The sequence below is a fragment of the Prionailurus viverrinus genome, chromosome X, assembly GCF_022837055.1.
Source record: "Prionailurus viverrinus isolate Anna chromosome X, UM_Priviv_1.0, whole genome shotgun sequence".
NCBI classification, from domain to species: Eukaryota; Metazoa; Chordata; class Mammalia; order Carnivora; family Felidae; genus Prionailurus; species Prionailurus viverrinus.
The window spans coordinates 29,903,519-29,921,854 of record NC_062579.1 but is presented as its reverse complement, the minus strand read 5'-3'; the positions used below and the strand labels follow the sequence as shown (position 1 = coordinate 29,921,854).

The 18,336-nt window shown below is 40.1% G+C and overlaps 1 protein-coding gene across 1 annotated transcript in view; it reads right to left on the bottom strand.

Moving 5' to 3' along the window:
- Positions 1–18,023, bottom strand: part of LOC125157355 (cytochrome b-245 heavy chain) — a 33,459-nt gene extending 15,436 nt beyond the window's left edge. Inside the window, exons 1-6 of the mRNA XM_047843982.1 lie at positions 17,837–18,023; positions 15,442–15,537; positions 14,059–14,169; positions 5,621–5,705; positions 2,768–2,913; positions 501–691 (exon numbers count right to left, since the gene is read on the bottom strand). Coding sequence (XP_047699938.1) covers positions 501–691; positions 2,768–2,913; positions 5,621–5,705; positions 14,059–14,169; positions 15,442–15,537; positions 17,837–17,881 — 674 coding nt within the window. The 5' untranslated portion in view covers positions 17,882–18,023. The remainder of the gene's footprint in view (positions 1–500; positions 692–2,767; positions 2,914–5,620; positions 5,706–14,058; positions 14,170–15,441; positions 15,538–17,836) is intronic.
- Positions 18,024–18,336: the final 313 nt, after the last annotated feature.

The window sequence follows — 18,336 nt, the reverse complement described above, 5'->3', positions numbered from 1 at the left end:
CCCCACAGTACCTGAGATCAGCCCTCAAACATGGTAGGCAATCAATAAATGTCCAGCTTGAATCAAAACTCATTGAACTACAGCAAACGCTTTCACCTGCTTAATCATTAGCCCCTCAAGTTTGGGAGTTGGACTAATTTCCTAGCAATTAAACCATAAGAAACATCACTGTAGACATCCAAGACCCCTCCAGCACCCTTAACATGCCTTATACACTTGCAAAGACACTCAAACTTTGGTGCATTTTTCAAGCTTGCTAAAAATAACTGCATTAATAATAGCTACTATTATATAACTAAAGAAATAATAGCTATGAATCAGGCGGAAGAAACTAAAATGTTGCGGAGTGGTCTCTCTCAAACTGACCCCTGTTGTCCCCTCATATTCTATCAGCAGACAGGCTGACCACACGTAGACAAGGAGGCCACTGTGCCTCTAACAGCATCACACCTGGAAACTGAAGGACTTAAAGTACTCGACGGTGGAAATTAAACACTCACTCAGCTCCGTGGATGGCGAGCCCGATGAAGAAGATCACAAAGAGATGGTGTGTGTACCAAAACAGTTCAAAGTAAGATCTCCGGATGGTTTTGGTGGAGGAGGTGATAATTAATATGAGGCACAGTGTGATGACAATACCAGTGATGCCTGCCAACCGAGTCACAGCCACATATAGGCCTCCTTCAGGATTCTGTAAAATACACACACGCACACACACACGCACACACACACACACACACACACACACACACACACACATTACTGGTAGGCTCTCAAATGCAGGACTACCTATTTATAAACTTTCCAGTGTATAGGGCCATAGGTATTCCCTCTCTAGAGAGAGATACAGACTCGGAATAGATATTTCTCAATTTGAAAACATTTACATGGCTGAGGTATCATGGGAAGTACTAACTGATACACTGAAATAGTTGTAAGGGAGGATCGAATAAAGGAAATCAGCCAAGTAGAAGATGCCCTAAAAGGGTCTGAAGCACTTTCTCCCTTTGGTTTGGAAAGGACCACAGTACTTTGTTTTGCAAATGTATTCTGGACATGCCTGACGTCTTAGGCTGGGGTCCCCTGAAGCAGGTAGACCTTGAGATGAGGGTGCATGTGCTCCAGGAAGAGACTGGTCAGAAGATGGGTAATAGATCACAAAAGAGGAACAAGTCAAAGAAGGAGGGTGATCACAGGCTTTTTTTTGTGTGTATAGAGGGTAGCTCCCACCTGATGCTGCCGAGGAACTATGGACACTCAGTCACACGTCAGAGTTCATCCTGACTCAAGACAAGGAGGATGGGCTTTCATGGTCTGCCCCCATCAGTTTTTGGCTAGGGCTGCCCTCAGAGAGGTAGCCTTCAGGCCCTTTCAGTTCTCTGAGTTTGTGGACAAAGGGACTCCAATAGCCCCAGAGTGGTCCTCTGAGGAAGAAACGCAGGTCTCAGAAATCAAAAGTGAAAACACACAGAAAGGTGTGGGAGCACAGAGTAAAAGTGGTCCAGAGAAATCCAGGCAGAGCATGACAGTGTCAGCCCACCTAGTATGGTCACATTGCCTTCCTTACACATCACTGTGCAAACAACGGACAACACAAAAGGAAAATTATCCCAGACATTACAGAAAAAGAATTTCTGTTTTCTTTGATGCAAGTATTTTCTTCATGATAGCCCGAGGAGAATGATTTCTGCAAAATTAAGGGGCTTTTCTTATACTCTGCTAAACACAAGGAAACACGTTTGCAATTGGGTGTATAGTAATTTGACTCGGCCATCCTCCCAAGCCATTGAGCACATGAGGATGACTTACTTGGAGCTTCTCCCTCTGAGTGTAGGAAGCTTTAGCCACTGTTGGAAGGGAAGCAGGGCTTGCCATGGATGCCCCCAAAGGGCTGCCCCTGGAAGACTGCTGAGTACTCCCAGTGCACCTGGCTTCTCACAGAATGGTGGTTAGCAGACATAGGCCACCCCTCAGATGTTGTAGGCAAGAGAGAAGAAAAGCATCTCTGACAGCTGTCAGTCAGTGGCCAGCCTCGTACTAACACCGAGGCCGGAGCGTTCCCTGTTTCACATAACCAAGTGCAAAGAACACCCGCATCAGACGAGGTCATTCTATGACTGTGGTGGAGTGAGACAAAAATAAAACCACTCCAGAATTATGTCTCAGCCAGGACAACAACACAAGTGACTGCTGCTTCTTTACCGATTACAGATTTAACCCCATTCTATTCCTTCTGCCTCCTGGAGAAACATTCCTAAGATACCCAATCCTAGAAAGACCCCCAATTCTTGAACATACCTGATCCAGAGCAGATCTTTGCTTTCTTAAACCCCTCCAGAACCACCTTACACAAGTCCATGTCCTCTATTAACAAGCCTCTGTTAACACCTTCCCGGAATGTCCCAGACTTTCTCATGGTGCAAGGCCTCTTTTGCCGCAGTAAGTAATAAGCCCAACTTTGTTTGACTGGATGTGTGTTCCTGTCTTTCTTTGATGGTGGGCATTGTCATGGGTGAGCCTGAGTTACTCCGGGTTCCACAGGTGAGCTTAAGGAGCTGGAAAACTTCTAGAGATCCTCCACACGAGGGGTTGGGAGTGTGGGAGACATTTCCTCTGTACCCACATTCTTAGAAACTACAGAACTGTCCCCCTGATAGTCAACTTTTGTCACTGTTGTTCTGGCCAAGTGCGGTTCTTCACTCACTGAAATCTAGTCCTCAGTTTTAATGGTCTAGGGAACATCTGAATCAGGAAATAGGAGACTTACCTTGAATCTCTGTCGAGCAAAATTGAGGTAAGTTTCATTAGGATTATCTCCAAGGTCAGAGAGTGCTATTGAATAAGGATCAGAATTGTTGGATCGGGCATCCACACACCACTCCACATTAAACAGATGTGCAATAGTATGAATCGCTGAAGAGGACAGAGAGGAGAAACAAACAGGGTGAAGGGTATGCACAATTTTATTATGAGCTGGGTTTCTGCCTATAGCCCCTGACTCTATGATAAGTTATAAGGAGACACAGGGATGGCCCAAGACACTCACAAATAAGAACTGGGTCTCCAGACCACAGGGGCAAGACAATTCTAGTCAATAAGCTACTCTCTAGTTGTGTGATCATACACAAATCACTTGACATCTCTGGTCTTGGTTTCCTCATTTGTGAAATGAAGGTGCTAAACGACACCATCCTAAAGATCCAATCAAGTTCTGAGATTCTGCAAAATAACCTTGGTCTCTGGGGATATTTGGATGTGCTCTCTTTGCCTCTCTCCCCCTGATATATTTATGTTCAAACAGGAAGACTCTCATGTAATATATGCCTTTAGCGGACCCATTCACCTGACTCTGACATTACTCCAGAAAGATAACAAAATTTTATTGATCTGATATAAACCAATGGCCATAACAGTGAATATCTTCTTAAAAATTGTATTCCTTACTTAACAAGCACTTACATACAACTTACTAGGTACCAAGAACTGTTATACATGCCTTTAATTACTTTATCCTTATATTGATCCAATGATGTAGGGACGATTATCATCACCTCATCTTACAGATGAGGAAACTGGGGCATAGAATACTTAAATATCTTGCCCTAGACCACCAAGCTAGGAAGTAGCAGAGTTAAGAGTCAAATCCAAGCAATCTGGCACTCAAATCTATGCCCTTAACCATTACACTATGTTACATTCTAATAAGATTTTGTCATGCATTTTGCTTTTGAGCCATTTTGTTTGCCACAGAAAGCCTTCATGATCTACTAATAGGAGAAGAGACGCCCAGTTAAACACCTGCATTCTAAGCCTATTTTACTCAAATTAGGGACAGACTCTTTAAGGGCAGAATAAAAGTCTCCTTTGTTTATCACCGTGCCTGTGTGCATGCCTATCGCCTGGCACAGCCCTTATTTATTAAGTGAATTAGTGGAGATTTGGTAAGGGTTCCAGATGCATCCCTTGTGCCAACACCACCACTTTAATAATGATAATAATAACAACACATAATATAGCATACATATATACATATGTATACCTATTATATATAATAATAACAATAATAATAAAGAAGATGCTTAGCTGATAAGGGCTACCTTACCCTTAAGATATCTTCTCAACTTACGGGTTGTGGCCCCTGCAGCATTACTGCAAGAAATCCATAAATCTAAATGTTTAACCTAGTATTTTTGTAATGGATAAATAAAAGCTCTCGTTTGTGAACTAACAAATTTTTTTTATATTAAAAAGAGTGGAAAAGGGTGAAGACGCTGGGATTTTGTCAGAAGAGCCTAAGATAAAAAAAGTTTTAGGAATTGAATAAATCCTAATAGTGGGATGAAAGAAAGAGTGATGAATATTTTTTAACAGAATTCATTCAAAAAGTACAGCATATCTTGGCAGGAACGTAAATTGGTGCAGCCACTATGGAAAACCCCATGGAGGCTCCTCAAAAAAACAAACAAACAAAAAAACAAAACAAAAAGGAAGTACCATCTGACCCAGGGATTCTACCCAAAGAAAATGAAAACACTAATTTGAAAAGATATATGCACCCTTATGTTTAGAGCAGCATTATTTACAATGCTGAGCTATGGAAGCAACCTAAGTGTCCGATAGCAGAGTTAAAAATCAAATTCAACCATCTGGTATGGATAAAAGAAGACGCTATTATACATATATATATATATATATATATATATATATATATGGAATATTACTCAGCGATAAAAAAAGAATGAGATCTTGACATTTGCAACAACATGGATGGACCTAAAGAGGATATTATACTAAGTGAAATAAATCAGACAGAGAAAGATAAATACCGTATGATTTCATTTATACATAGAATCTAAAAACCAAAACAAACAAACAAATAAAACAGAAGCAGACTCATAAATACAGAGAACAAACTGGTGGTTGCCAGAGGGGTTGGGGGTGAAAGGATGGGCAAAACAGGTAAAGGAGATTAAGAGATATAAACTTCTAGTTATAAAACAAATAACTCACAGGGATATAAGGTACAGCATAGGGAATACAGTCAATAATACTATAATAACTTTGTGTTATTGGTAACTACACTGATCATGGTGAGCATTTAATAGTGTATGTGATTGTCGAATCACTATGTCATACACATGAAACCAATATAATATTGTATGTATTATATGTATTGTATATGTATATGTTATATGTATTATAATATTGTATGTATACTTCAATTTAAAAAATTAAAAAATACAACACATCCAATCACCACTTGATCTACCTAAAAAGGCTGATCTCTTATTTTAAAAAAGGTATCTAGGGGCGCCTGAGTAGCTCAGTTGGTTAAACATCCAACTTCTGCTCTGGCCATGATCTCAAGGCTCATGAGTTTGAGCCTCGTGTCGGGTTCTGTGCTGTCAGCACACAGCGTGGAGCCTGCTTCGGATTCTGTGTCTCCCTCTCTTTCTGCCCCTCCCCTGCTCACACTCTGACTCTCTCTCTCTCTCTCAAAAATAAACATTAAAAAAATTAAAAATAAATAAAAAACAAATTTAAAAAAGGTATCTAGGAATAGAGGGAACTCTCTGGTTCCAAGTTTTCTTTGCAGTCTCAAATATCTTAATAAACTTACCAGTGTGAAGTGCAATCATCCATGCCACCATTTTATGAAAGGTGAGGTTCCTGTCCAGTTGTCTTCGAATTCTTGTCGAGCAGCACTTTGGATTAAGGGGAAAAGAACAAAATAGTAATTGGTAACAAGAAGGCTTTCCATGTGCCAGGCAGTAGATACATATCTCATTTCATTCTCACAACCACCCTAAAAACGATGTCATTCGACGCATTTGACAGATGAAAAAACTGAGGCTCAGATATGTGTAGTCATCTTCCCAAGGTCAAACAGCTGGTAAGTGGCATACCTGATAGGTCCCTGCAGTAACCACACACAGGCACAACCAGCTCAGCCCAAGAAGCCTAAGGTTTGTTGACCAGCAAGCCTTAGGTCCCTACAATCCGTTTCTGCCTATTTTACCTGGACCTGAAGGGGGAGAGCTCTTCTCTGTCTTCTCCATCACTTTCCCCTGCCCCAGAATGTATGTGAGCTCTCACGGTCCCACCCTGGGCAGTTAGCAAAGGTTCATCCTCAAGAAGATGCTAACCAGTAACTTAAGTGTTAGTCAGTTGAGAGATTCAAGTGTCAGCTATCCCAGAATACTGGGCAGGCTAATAGGATTCCCTCCAAGAGAAAAGGTGTATGCATTTCACATGACCCTGAAAGTCTAATGGGGACACAGACAAGTGAACAGTTCTAGAACAAGTGAATAGTTTGAGAACAACATCCTTCTAAGACATACACTATGGGAGGAGAAAAAATTTTCCACCTGCCTCTGTTGATAAACATCACAAGGAGATATCATTAAACAAATAATAATAGCAAAAATAACAATAGCTAATATTTGTAAAGAGCTTGTGCAAGGAGCTGGTTTAAGTGTTTTATATGAATTTTGACACTTTTCATTCTTACATCAATCCTATCAGGGAGGTACCATTTTTATCACTATATACCAGATTAGGAAAAAAGGCGTAGAGAGGTCACCTTGCCTTAGGTCACATAGTTAATAAGTGGCAGAGCTGGGATTTAAATCCAGAGTATCGGATGCCAGAAGTATCAGTATTCTGATATTTCGTACCTTGCATGATTAGTCTGACATTAAAAATAGTATTTTGGTCAGTACTCTTGTGTAACTGTCCTACTGATACATGTTAGAAGATGTGGGTGTGAATCTTGATTCAGGTCAATGCCCAAAGTAGAAAAAGAAACACCCTGCTTTATGGTTGAGTCAAAGCTTTGTCCTCCTAGAAACCGGTCAAATGCTCGCTCTGGCTGTTTTGTTCTCAAGTCTAAACGTACTGCCACAGAGATGCAAAGAACCTTTTGAGAAGAGCCGAGTGCCAAAGACAATCTTAGGTATTATAAGCATCTGGTTCTAAACACATTCAATTTATTCTAAAGATGTTTAATTTTTGGTTTGCTTATTTTTCAATAAAATTTTCTGATTTTATAGGAAAAGAATGTGGTTGTGTGGAAAATTGTGCTTATTCCACTATCTCTCAGTTAGCTACATCTACAGAGAGCATGGGAACATGACAACAGGTTCTTGGGATTGCAGTGAGGAAGATACTGAGGATTCCAGAGAAAGGAACAAAGAATTCGGTTTTATCAAATGTTTTCTGTGAGCCATACAGTTTACGCAAAATCATTACCTCATTCAGTGGCAACAAGATAAGGATCATTATCCTCATTTTACAGATAAAAAACCTAAAGCTAAGTCTCACACTGTCTGGGATCCAAGTCTATTTTCTTCAACATTCATACCCTTTTCCACTAAACCAATTGCAAAGATATCGCCACTATTTTTCTATGTGTCTAAAAACCCGAGACGAGAATTTTAAGTGTAAGTACTCAGCTGCAAGGTGATCGCAGAAAACAATGTCAGGGGAAGTGAGACTAGGAAGAAAAGGAAACCAGTAAAGGGTATATTAATCAGATCAGCTACCACTATTATATATCATATCATATCATATCATATCATATCATATCATATCAAAACATATATCATGTCATCATAGTCTTGCTGATCCAAGGACTCTGAGAAAATGCCCCAGAGGATTTTTTTTCATTTTTACCCGAGGGATTACAAAGTTTAGGTATTCATCCAACAACTCCTATCTGTCACTGGCTGAGGGCTAGTCCCAAGGCATCAACTCCCTGGCATTTCAGGCTTGCCCCAGGAGAGGCTACAAGAAAATTCTGAGGCAGAGAATGACTGGGGCTTCCAGAAGGCAGCTGCCCCATGAGCTGCAGAACCAGAAGTGGGGAGGGAATATTAGTGGAACACTAACTGTTGCTTGACACAACAGCATCAGCTACGACTAAGAGTCCATTGGTGGGGCTGGGCAGTAACTGGGCTCTCATAATAAGGGTTTCCTGTTGGAGATCACTTAGTTTACATTTCTGTTAGTGAAAAATTGTTAAAAAATTTTTAATGTAATTTTTTAAAATCTTTTTTTAATGTTGATTTATTTTTGAGACGGAGCGCAAGTGGGGGTGGGGCAGAGAGAGAGGGAGACACAGAATCGGAAGCAGGCTCCAGGCTCCGAGCAGTCAGCACAGAGCCCGACGCGGGGCTCGAACTCATGAGCTGTGAGATCATGACCTGAGCCGAAGTTTGATGCTCAACAGTCTGACCTACCCAGGTGCCCCTTAAAATTTTTTAAAGAATTTTTTGATGCCTATTTACAGTGACCCTACTGGGTCAAGGCGAGGTAAGGAAGGTGTCCTCTCTCTTTTTTTTAATGTTTATTTTTTTGAGAGAGAGAAGATGGGAGGGGCAGAGAGAGGGAGACAGAGGATCTGAGGCGGGCTTTGGGCTGACAGCACAGAGCCCGACACGGGGCCCAAAGTCACAGACCACAAGATCATAGCCTGAGCCAAAGCCAGACGCCCAGCTGACTGAGTCACTCAGGCGCCCCTCTTTACAATTTTAAGGAAATATATTTTTCCTGTTTCCCAATCGCTAGGTTCCTCCATAGTATCTTAAAGTCCTCGAGGTAGGCAGAATTCAAAGATGATCCCCAATGACATTATATAATCTCCTCCGTTTGAGTGCAAGTGGGACCTGACCTGTGAATATGATAGGACGTCACTCCTGTGAGTTTGTTACATTATATGGCAAAAGGAACTTTGCAGATGTAATTAAAGTCCCAAGTTGACCTTATGAGAAAGATTATCTGGATGGGCCTGAACCAATCTCATGACCCTTTAAATCTGGGTCTAGAACACAGAGACTGAAGAATTCAGAGATTCAAGGCACAAAAAGTATTTGGTGCAATGTTGCCAGCTTGAACATGGAGGGGGGGCCACATGGCAAGGGATACAGGGACATTTAGGATCTGTGACCAGCCCCTGAATGACTGTCAGCAAGGAAACAGGAACCTCAGTCCCACAACTGCAAGGAACTGTATTTTGCCAACAAGAATGAGCTGGGAAGATTTCAACCCAGAGTTTCCATTTGAGAAGTCAACCCAGTAGGCACCTTGGCTTCTGCCTTGTGATATGCTGAGTGGAGAACCCAACCACCTGCAGACCTGCAGGGTGCTGAACTTCTCATCTACGGAACTGTGAGCTAATAAATGGGGGTTGTGTTAAGCCACTGAATTTGTGGACATTTGTTACATAGTAAGAGATAATTACCATAGCCCTTACTGGGATGATGGCAGACAAATTGGAGTCCTAAGACAGAGAGAATGGCAATTAGCGGGATCAGAAACCAGTACTGAATTACATTTCAGAGAGCAAGTTTTGCCATCCGATATACCCATGTTGGATCTCTGCTCTAACACCTAGCTATGTGACATTGAATAATATGCTCAGTTTCTAACTTCCTTGCCTATATATTTATCGTAGTTCTTTCCCCATAGATCTGTTTCATAGATTCACTGAGAAGTGCTTTATAAATATTTGAGGGTTTTCTTGTATCATGATTTAACTTTTCAGTGAGTAGGGCTTGGCTCCCCAGCTGTGGAGTAAGCTTCCTATATACAGAGCAATATATCATATACTGTAAAAAAAAAAAATCCCTTGGTAATTATTTGGTTAAATGAATTACATTTTCACTAGTCTAGAACCTAAGATGATTATTATAAACCTATAGAGAGGTATTTACCCACATGTCTATACTTGCCATGCTACTTGCTTTTCTTCTTCCTGACAAATTATTTTGAGACTTTTGGGGGAAAATGCAGTGACTCCTGCATGCTGAAGTGGAAGAAAAGGAAAGTAGTTTTGAAGTGGCCTCTACAGTGTCTCTACAGAGTTCTACCTTTATCATCATCAATATAGATCATGAGAAATCTGCAACCATAGATTCTCATGCCCCCTATCAGCTTGAGCATCTGACTGTTACAGAAAATGAAATTGAATGCCAGAACAATGGAGAAATGTGCTTGGGAGATAAAAAGGTCCATTCGGTAATAGTCTGATCTTAATAGGTAGTGTTTTTTTTTTTAAAGCTAGTTAATAAAGGGGTGCCTGGGTGGCTCGACAGGTTACATGAAAGACTCTTGATTTTGGCTCAGGTCAGGATCTCACGGTTCATGGGACTGAGCCCTGCATCGGGCTCTGCGCTGACATTGCAGAGCCTGCTTGGGATTCTCTGTCTCTCTCCCTCTCTCTCTGCCCTTCCCCCATTCATGCTGTCTCTGACTCTCTCAAAATAAATAAATAAACTTATAAATTCTTTTTTTAATTTAAAAAGCTAGTTAATATGAAACATGTACATCTCATGAAAGGAAAAACAGAGGCCATTAGTCACTAATGGGCCAGGACCGGAATGGGTCTCACCAAGGCACCAATCCCTAATTTTCCCAACTTACCCTCTATGGTATCTCAGGATGGCAAAAAAAAAAAAAAATCCCAAGGAAAAACCACAAGACATGCTTATATGGGGCTTCCAGATACAATTTCTTACTGTTTGTGACAAGGGAGCAAGGCGGCTGGTTGGTGGGGTGAGAAGGAAGGGCTTTGCTGCCTGTGACTGCCCAGGGCTTTTTTGTCCCTCCTCGTTACAAAGATACCATTCTTATTCTTTTGAGTCACTTCTGAATTATCACCAGCCGCCTCCTAATTACCCAAGCTGCCGTCATGTCCCGTGGCTTCCTCACTGAACTACCTCTTGGCCTTTTGCCATTGACTTCTAAAGGGAAGTTTCTCTTCTGTTACTGTCACCTAGAGCCTTGCCCGATCTCACTAAGCTAACATTCAAGTGTAAGGGAGATCACTGAGTCATCTCAGCAGATTTCTATGCTCCATTCTAACTTTAAGAGAGAAAAAAAATTTAAGTGAGAAATGGAACTACAAAGAAGTGCATGTTTAATGGGGTATAACATGAGTTTCTCTAACGTGACCGCTACAGAAACATAAAAGTTCTATTTTGTGTACACCTGGTCCTACCACACATGCCATGAACTCAACTCACCTAAATTAGACGTTTATGTGAAATTTGGGAGAAATTACAAAAGCCAGCCTTGAATCTACAGAACTCAGGCAAAGGAGCTGACACTAGTGTCCAGTAGGATGGTGGCAGTAGCATATGTAATAAATAAAAACATCACTGTTTCTAACTTTGAAATCACGTGTTTATTCTCTTTCATAGAACTCTAAGCTCCTTGAGCTCATGGCCCATTCATATCCTACTCTTTACTCACCATGTGTCCCCAGTGCTTAGAATATAGCTGACACTTAACAAATATTTGTTGACTGACAACTCAGCAGTTGACAGGCTTGGTCAATTAATATATACTTTTAGAGTATATATTACTCTATTATTTAATATATATTAAATATTATTAACATATTAATATATTAATAAACAATTATTATAATCACGAAATTTTATTTATTTTTATAAATAAATTTATTTATTAAATAATTAACAAATATATTAAATATTATTAGTATATTAAATATTACTCTATTTCTTTTCTTTTTTTTCAATATATGAAATATATTGTCAAATTGGTTTCCATACAACACCCAGTGCTCATCCCAAAAGGTGCCCTCCTCAATAACCATCACCCACCCTCCCCTCCCTCCCACCCCCCATCAACCCTCAGTTTGTTCTCAGTTTTTAAGAGTCTCTTATGCTTTGGCTCTCTCCCACTCTAACCTCTTTTTTTTTTTCCTTCCCCTCCCCCATGGGTTTCTGTTAAGTTTCTCAGGATCCACATAAGAGTGAAACCACATGGTATCTGTCTTTCTCTGTATGGCTTATTTCACTTAGCATCACACTCTCCAGTTCCATCCATGTTGCTACAAAGGGCCATATTTCATTCTTTCTCATTGCCACGTAGTACTCCATTGTGTATATAAACCACAATTTCTTTATCCATTCATCAGTTGATGGACATTTAGGCTCTTTCCATAATTTGGCTATTGTTGAGAGTGCTGCTATATACTTTTATATATACTTTTATATATACTTTTAGAAGACCCTCATGAAGATCTTCCCTCCTGGACCACAAGAAGCCTAAACGCAGCCATTATGACATGTGCTTTTCATGGGTCATGGCCGTTCAATGCCAGCGCAATTTGGGCCTGTGAGGTAACCAGGATTTCTTAATGGGCCTTCCTTGTGAAAACTTTGCCTGTTTCTCAGGATTTACTTCCTGTAAATAGAGAGTATTCAAACGGGGCTAAGAGGAAGGCTACAAAAATGAATCGTGCCTTCCTAAAAACAAAAAGTTACAGTGCATGAGTTTCATTTAGCAAATGTTCACTGGGTACCTACAATACACCAATCACTGTAGTTTTTAGATGGCTCATTGATAGAACTTGAAATCAAATGGAATTTGACCTTTGTGATTGAGAATATTATTTAGAAATCCTTGTAATCAGGGGCGCCTGGGTGGCTCAGCTGGTTGAGTGTCTGACTCTCACGGTTTGTGAGTTTGAGCCCCATGTTGGGCTCTGTGCTGACAGCTTGGAGCCTGGAGTCCGCTTCTGATTCTGTGTCTCCCTCTCTCTGTGCCCCTCTCCCGCTTGTGCTCTGTCTCTCTCTCTCCCTCTCTCTCTCAAAATAAATAAACATTAAAAAAATAAAAAACAAAGAAACCCTTGTAATCGATGTCTACTGTTAGCTGTGTCCTGCTCATCTTATATTTATAAATCAACCAGCAAATTTAGTAAGACTAGGAAAAACAAGGCAGAATTCAAGGCAAATTCTACTTGTTATCGACAGTTTAGATCACTTTCCTTCCCCCAAATATTCCGTGATTGCCAAATTAAGTATTAACTTCTCAGCTATACATTTAATGTCCTAGTTTACCAGCAAAGCTCCAGCTCTCCTCTGCTGCCTTACCTCAGACACCTGCCCTTTACAATCCCTACATCCCCATCAAAGTGGATTGCTCCCTGGTCTCTTCTATAAATTATCTCTACCTAAGAGATTTTTTAAAGCTAGTTAATATAAAACATAGACATTTTATTAAGAAGAAAAACAGAGGCTATTAGTTACTAATGATCCAGTAGAATGGGTCCCACCAAGACGTCAATCCCTAACTTTTCCTAGCTACACTGTTTGGTGTGGCCAGGAATAGCCAACAAATCCAAAGAGAAGCCACATGTCATGCTTATATGGGGCTTTCAAGAATATAATTTCCTCACTATTTTCTGTGCTTTGGCCCATTCCATTTTCTCCATGCAGGATGTCTTTCTCTCTCATTTACATCTCCTAGTGCTTATTTTATCCCTATATGCCCATATTTGTTGCCATCTTTACCAAATAAATATAGCCCCTTACGTCTAATGTTTTGTGGAACCCATAATATTTTGCTTTGTATCATATTTATTTGAGTACACAGATCTAAGTAGATTATAAGTGCCTTGTTTCTAATCTTTGTATAATAATAATAATAAATTCACATAACATTTTATAGGTTACACAGTTTATTCTTACATAATCTTTTCTTTCTTCTAGCATAGTCCATTTAGGGGCTCGCAAACTTGTCTAAGTGAGGGTTAAAAAAAACTCCCTGAGCATTTAGAAAGCTCTGAACTCCTCAATTCCATGGACTTGACACCTCTTAGTCGCCCTCATTATACTCATCACTCATTGATTCCATCTGCCTGGGACGCTATCCACAAAGAGATTTTCTCTGACTTAAAAATTTTGAAAAACATGGCACTGTAAGATCAATTCCCAAATCCCATGTCAGCATCACAAAGCCCGTAATATGTTACAGATGTCTGGTGTGTGTGTGTATGTGTGTGCACACATGTGCAAGTGTTTTATTGCTCTTCTTGAGGTGTAGGTTGGTGGGTTGTTGTTTTTACGTCTATTCCAAGTTAAATGGCTGTCCTAGGGAGCTCCATCAACAATGAATATACAAATAAAATGGAGAATCAGGCATGGCTTGGCTCATGCATATTGTACAGAGGTTGGAATCCTCACAAACCATTAGTTTGCTTTTCTTCAAACTTCAAAATTCAACTTTGTAAATGTTTGCTCTTACCGCACTGGAACCCCTGAGGAAGGAGAGCAGATTTCGACAGACTGGCAGCAGAATCAGCATGCAGTTGAAATTCAGGCAGGCTGCAGGGGCCCTGGCCAATGGCAGTGCGATCTGGAAGATGCAGGATAGGGAGTGGGGAAAGGTATCAGATTATCTGAGGAGGAAGGTCCTTCAGAGCTAAGAGTTTACCTTTAGGGCCTGCTGGGATCCTTTGTTTTAATCTGGCCCTTCTCTCCCACCCCAACATTTTACTGTGAACATTTTCAAACATGAAGAGAATTTGAAGTAATTTCACAATGACTGCCTGTTTACCCAACTCCCAGATTCCACTATCACATATCTATCCATCCATCTACCCACCCCTCTGTCTATCCATCAACACAGCTTAGTTTTGATGCATTTCAAAGTAAGTAGCAGACATCACTTTCCCCTAAGTACTTAAGCATGTGTATCATTAATTAGGGTTCAGTATAGAAACTGGGGCTTTCTAAAGATTTTCTTGGCACTTAGACTCACTTCAGAAGTAACCTCGGTTGGTATGTTGTAATGCTTTGGCGTTATAATTGTTCTTGTGATGCCTAAATAAGTTGCCTATTTTGGAGAGGGGAGAAAAGGGAAATCCTCCTCCTCAGTATCAATGTGAATAAGTTAACAATAGCTATAATAGCGTAGTATGATTATGTATTATAATTATTTATACAAGTGATATATAATACATATTATCATTAGTATTAAGTAATGAATTCATGGTTTCAGCATGATATAAGAAATGATTTCCTGTGGGGGCAGCTGTGATCGTAATTATCTTCACGTGTCATGAAGCAGAACCCTGGCAGATCAAGGAAATCAAGAATGCCAGTGGATCCAAGGAAAGATGGGGGCCTTCCTCTGCTGGCCTAGTCAGTGAAAGCGACCTTTGGGCAAGTTCCTCAAAGTCTGCATCTGTAGGGAGAGGCTTATTTCCTGAAGACAATTTCACAACATGCTACCAGGCTCTCCATGCACAAAAGTGTCAGGAATCAGATGATTTAAAGAACACAGGAAGACTCACTTGTCCCACCCATGTCACCCTTGGATTGATCTCTCCAACCTTGCCTGCCACGTCAGAGTTGGTATTAGATTTCTTCTTTAAACTAAACAGTGGCACAGTAGTCCTTGGGAGGGAAGGGATGCCACTGGGACTCTCTGACACACTTTTTGTTTCTCCCACGCTGGAAGGCCTAAAGCTTCTTGCCCAGGTGGTTGCAATGGAGGGGGCAATGCTGATGGTGCTGTTTGAGTAGGTCAGAACATTTATTTAAAGTGTTGAAAGGAATATGAACCAGAATCTTTGATTAGAAACATGAGCCAGTCAATATTGCATGAGATGGGACTTATACTTACCCCCAGAAGTTTTTGAGTGTAAAAGAATGTCCTTCTCAACGCATAGACTCTGTAGTACCAGACAAAGAGGAAGACATTCATCCCCAGCCATATTAGCTGCACAAAGAGAAATAGTTGCATAAAGATTCCACATTTCACTGGGCAGATTTCACATAAGATCAGTGTCAGACCAGGGTCAGGGCTTCCCCAAGTCTAGCCTTCAACAAAGGTGGTTAGAAAGCTGGGTGTAGCCAGCTGAAAGCCAGCTCTTGCCCACAACAGTGCCTCTACACCTTGTAATTGACCTTTCCACTTTGTCTTGTTACCCATGATTGTTTTACTACTGGCCAGTACACCAGGTTGTTATCAATCTATCTCCCCTCTGTTCTTCTGCCTCCTCTTTTCTTCTTAGCTTTAGACAGATAGATAATGGCAGGTGAGTCTTCTCAAAAAAAGAAGGGAAAGGAAGATGTTACTGTGCTGTCCCCCGCATCGGTAAGACGTCGTGTTCTACTCTCACGGGTGCCTCCCTCCCCCACACGGTATCCCAATCCCCAGCTAGTGAGAGTCACATCAGCTAAAATGTGGAGTCTTTAATTCTGTTTGGTAAGTTTTGCCAAACTTTTGAAAGAGGGGATATTAAGCATCAATGAGGGGGTGAGGGGCATGGGATTTTTTTTTAAGAGGATGGAACTAGAGGGTATTATGCTAAATGAAATAAGTCAGTCAGAGAAAGACAGATATCATATGACTTCACTCATATGTGGAATCTGAGGAACACAACAGATGACCATAGGGGAAGGAAAAGAAAAATAAGATAAAAACAGAGAGGGAGGCAAACTATAAGAGACTCTTAAATACAGAGAATAAACTAAGGGCTGCTGGAGGGGGCAGTAGGTGGGGGGATGGGTTAAATGGGTGACAGGCATTAAGGAGGGCATTTTTGGGGATGAAAAAGGAAAAAAAAGAGACCCTTCTACATTTTGACTGCTCATTTCATCCCAAGAACTGACTACATGGTAACACTGCCCAGTCCTCTACCTTCAGCTCTATAGTGATCTTTTCTTACCTGTGCTTTGACGCTATTAAATGTCCATAGGTGCTTGAGAACAATCTCTCTTTAAGAAGAATGTACTAAAACAATTTCTCCATTACCTAACCTTGTCATTCTTACTCTTGCTTTCCAAGCTGTGTCTTTATTTTCAGGTGTATGAGTGTGTAATTTAGAAGGAGGCCATCTCCTGGGGAAAACTCTGGTAGGAACTAAAAGTATAAACATGAACTTGGTTTAAACTTGGTTTAAAATGGTGGTAAGAAATCAAGTTAACAGGTCTGAGTCCTCAGAAGAATTCTATATTACATTAGAACGTTGGTTTGGCCTAATTGTTTGACGTGATATTTCTTGTTTTTACTTTATTTATGCCACTAATTCTTCTCTGTGTGTACAACTCAAAGACTCAGTATTTACTTCATGAAAAATTCTTTCAAAAATTCCAGTCGTAGGTGTTCTTTTTAACATCTATATAATACTTCCATTGGCTATTTGGAAAGGCTGTTTATATATCGCTTCTCGGCCTTTTGGCTAAGATCAAGTGGAAAGGCTATCTATAAATCACATTTCTGTCTTCCCAATTGCCCGTGATTGTTTTTCCGAGACTGCCATCTTAAAATAATAGTTCATCTTTGTTATGTTCAAAAACTAAAGAGATTAACATGCCTATTTGAAAATTAGCCATATCCTCACCTACAAAAATTGTTTCTCGAGATGGATTATATTGATTTATATATATAATATATATCGTATATCCACTGTATATATGAGTCTAGTTTATTTCAATTACTTTCCCTTGAATTTTTATAAACCTCGTAAACAGCTCAAGTTTACATCAGAGAGAAAAAGTACTTTTTAAAAAAAGAAAGTTGAGACCTTCAATTATTTTTGGTGTAATTACTGAATAAAGGCCAATTTTCCATACATGAGCCAGTCTTGTACCTGTTATTTGGAAAATGGTGTAAAATTACGATTACCCATTTTTAAGTGGTATAAACACATAAAAAGTAGAGAAATTTGCCTCTGAGTAAATACCAATAAACAACTTAGACTCGGAGATCATTAGCATGAAATGTCTTCTACTCCCTCAGTGAGATGCTGGCTAATTTAGTACTCCCAAAGACTCAAGAAATAAAGTAGGTGAAGTGAGCCCCCAGATACATTCTTTCCATTAAGAAGTTTGGAAGAATGCACTCAGTCCGGCTTATGGCTTACAGATTAGAAGTATGTTCACACAGTAAATTAGTTTCAACACAATTTCTCAGAGAAACAAGACAAAGAAACAAAAAGTTTTGCCCTATTTCATTTTCCGAGAGAACCCAGACAAGTTCGAGAACTTCTCATTTGTCTCTCATGGGTACTTACAATGACAAAGATGGAGAGTCCCTCATTTTCAACCCAGTTCCCCATGGTGACAGAGGATCAATGCTTTGTGTGTCTGCCCTTCTTCTCTGCTCTGCTTCTTCTTCCCATGAGGAAATGAAAACAGCAGCCTTGGGGCAATCAGTTTCCTTTTCTATTATCAGAAATTAGCTAATCATTGGTCAACTGAAAATCTTGTTTCCATAAGAACTTTAAATCTTTAAACCACAAGAAAAAAAACACTGCAGAAAAGGGGTCTGTAATAATCCAGTCATAACTAAATATAGTAGGAAACGAAACCAATTTCCACAACTGAGAGACAAATATCAGTCCAATGATGGTACAGATTTTACACACGGAATTAACTTTTTGACAACTAGTTATCAAGTAGCAATTTTTAACAAGCCCTGACTCTGTGCTGGGTAAAAATCATTAAATATCTTTTGACAGGCTGAGCAGCATTTTACAGTCTCATTGAGAAGAATAATAACAATAATGATGGT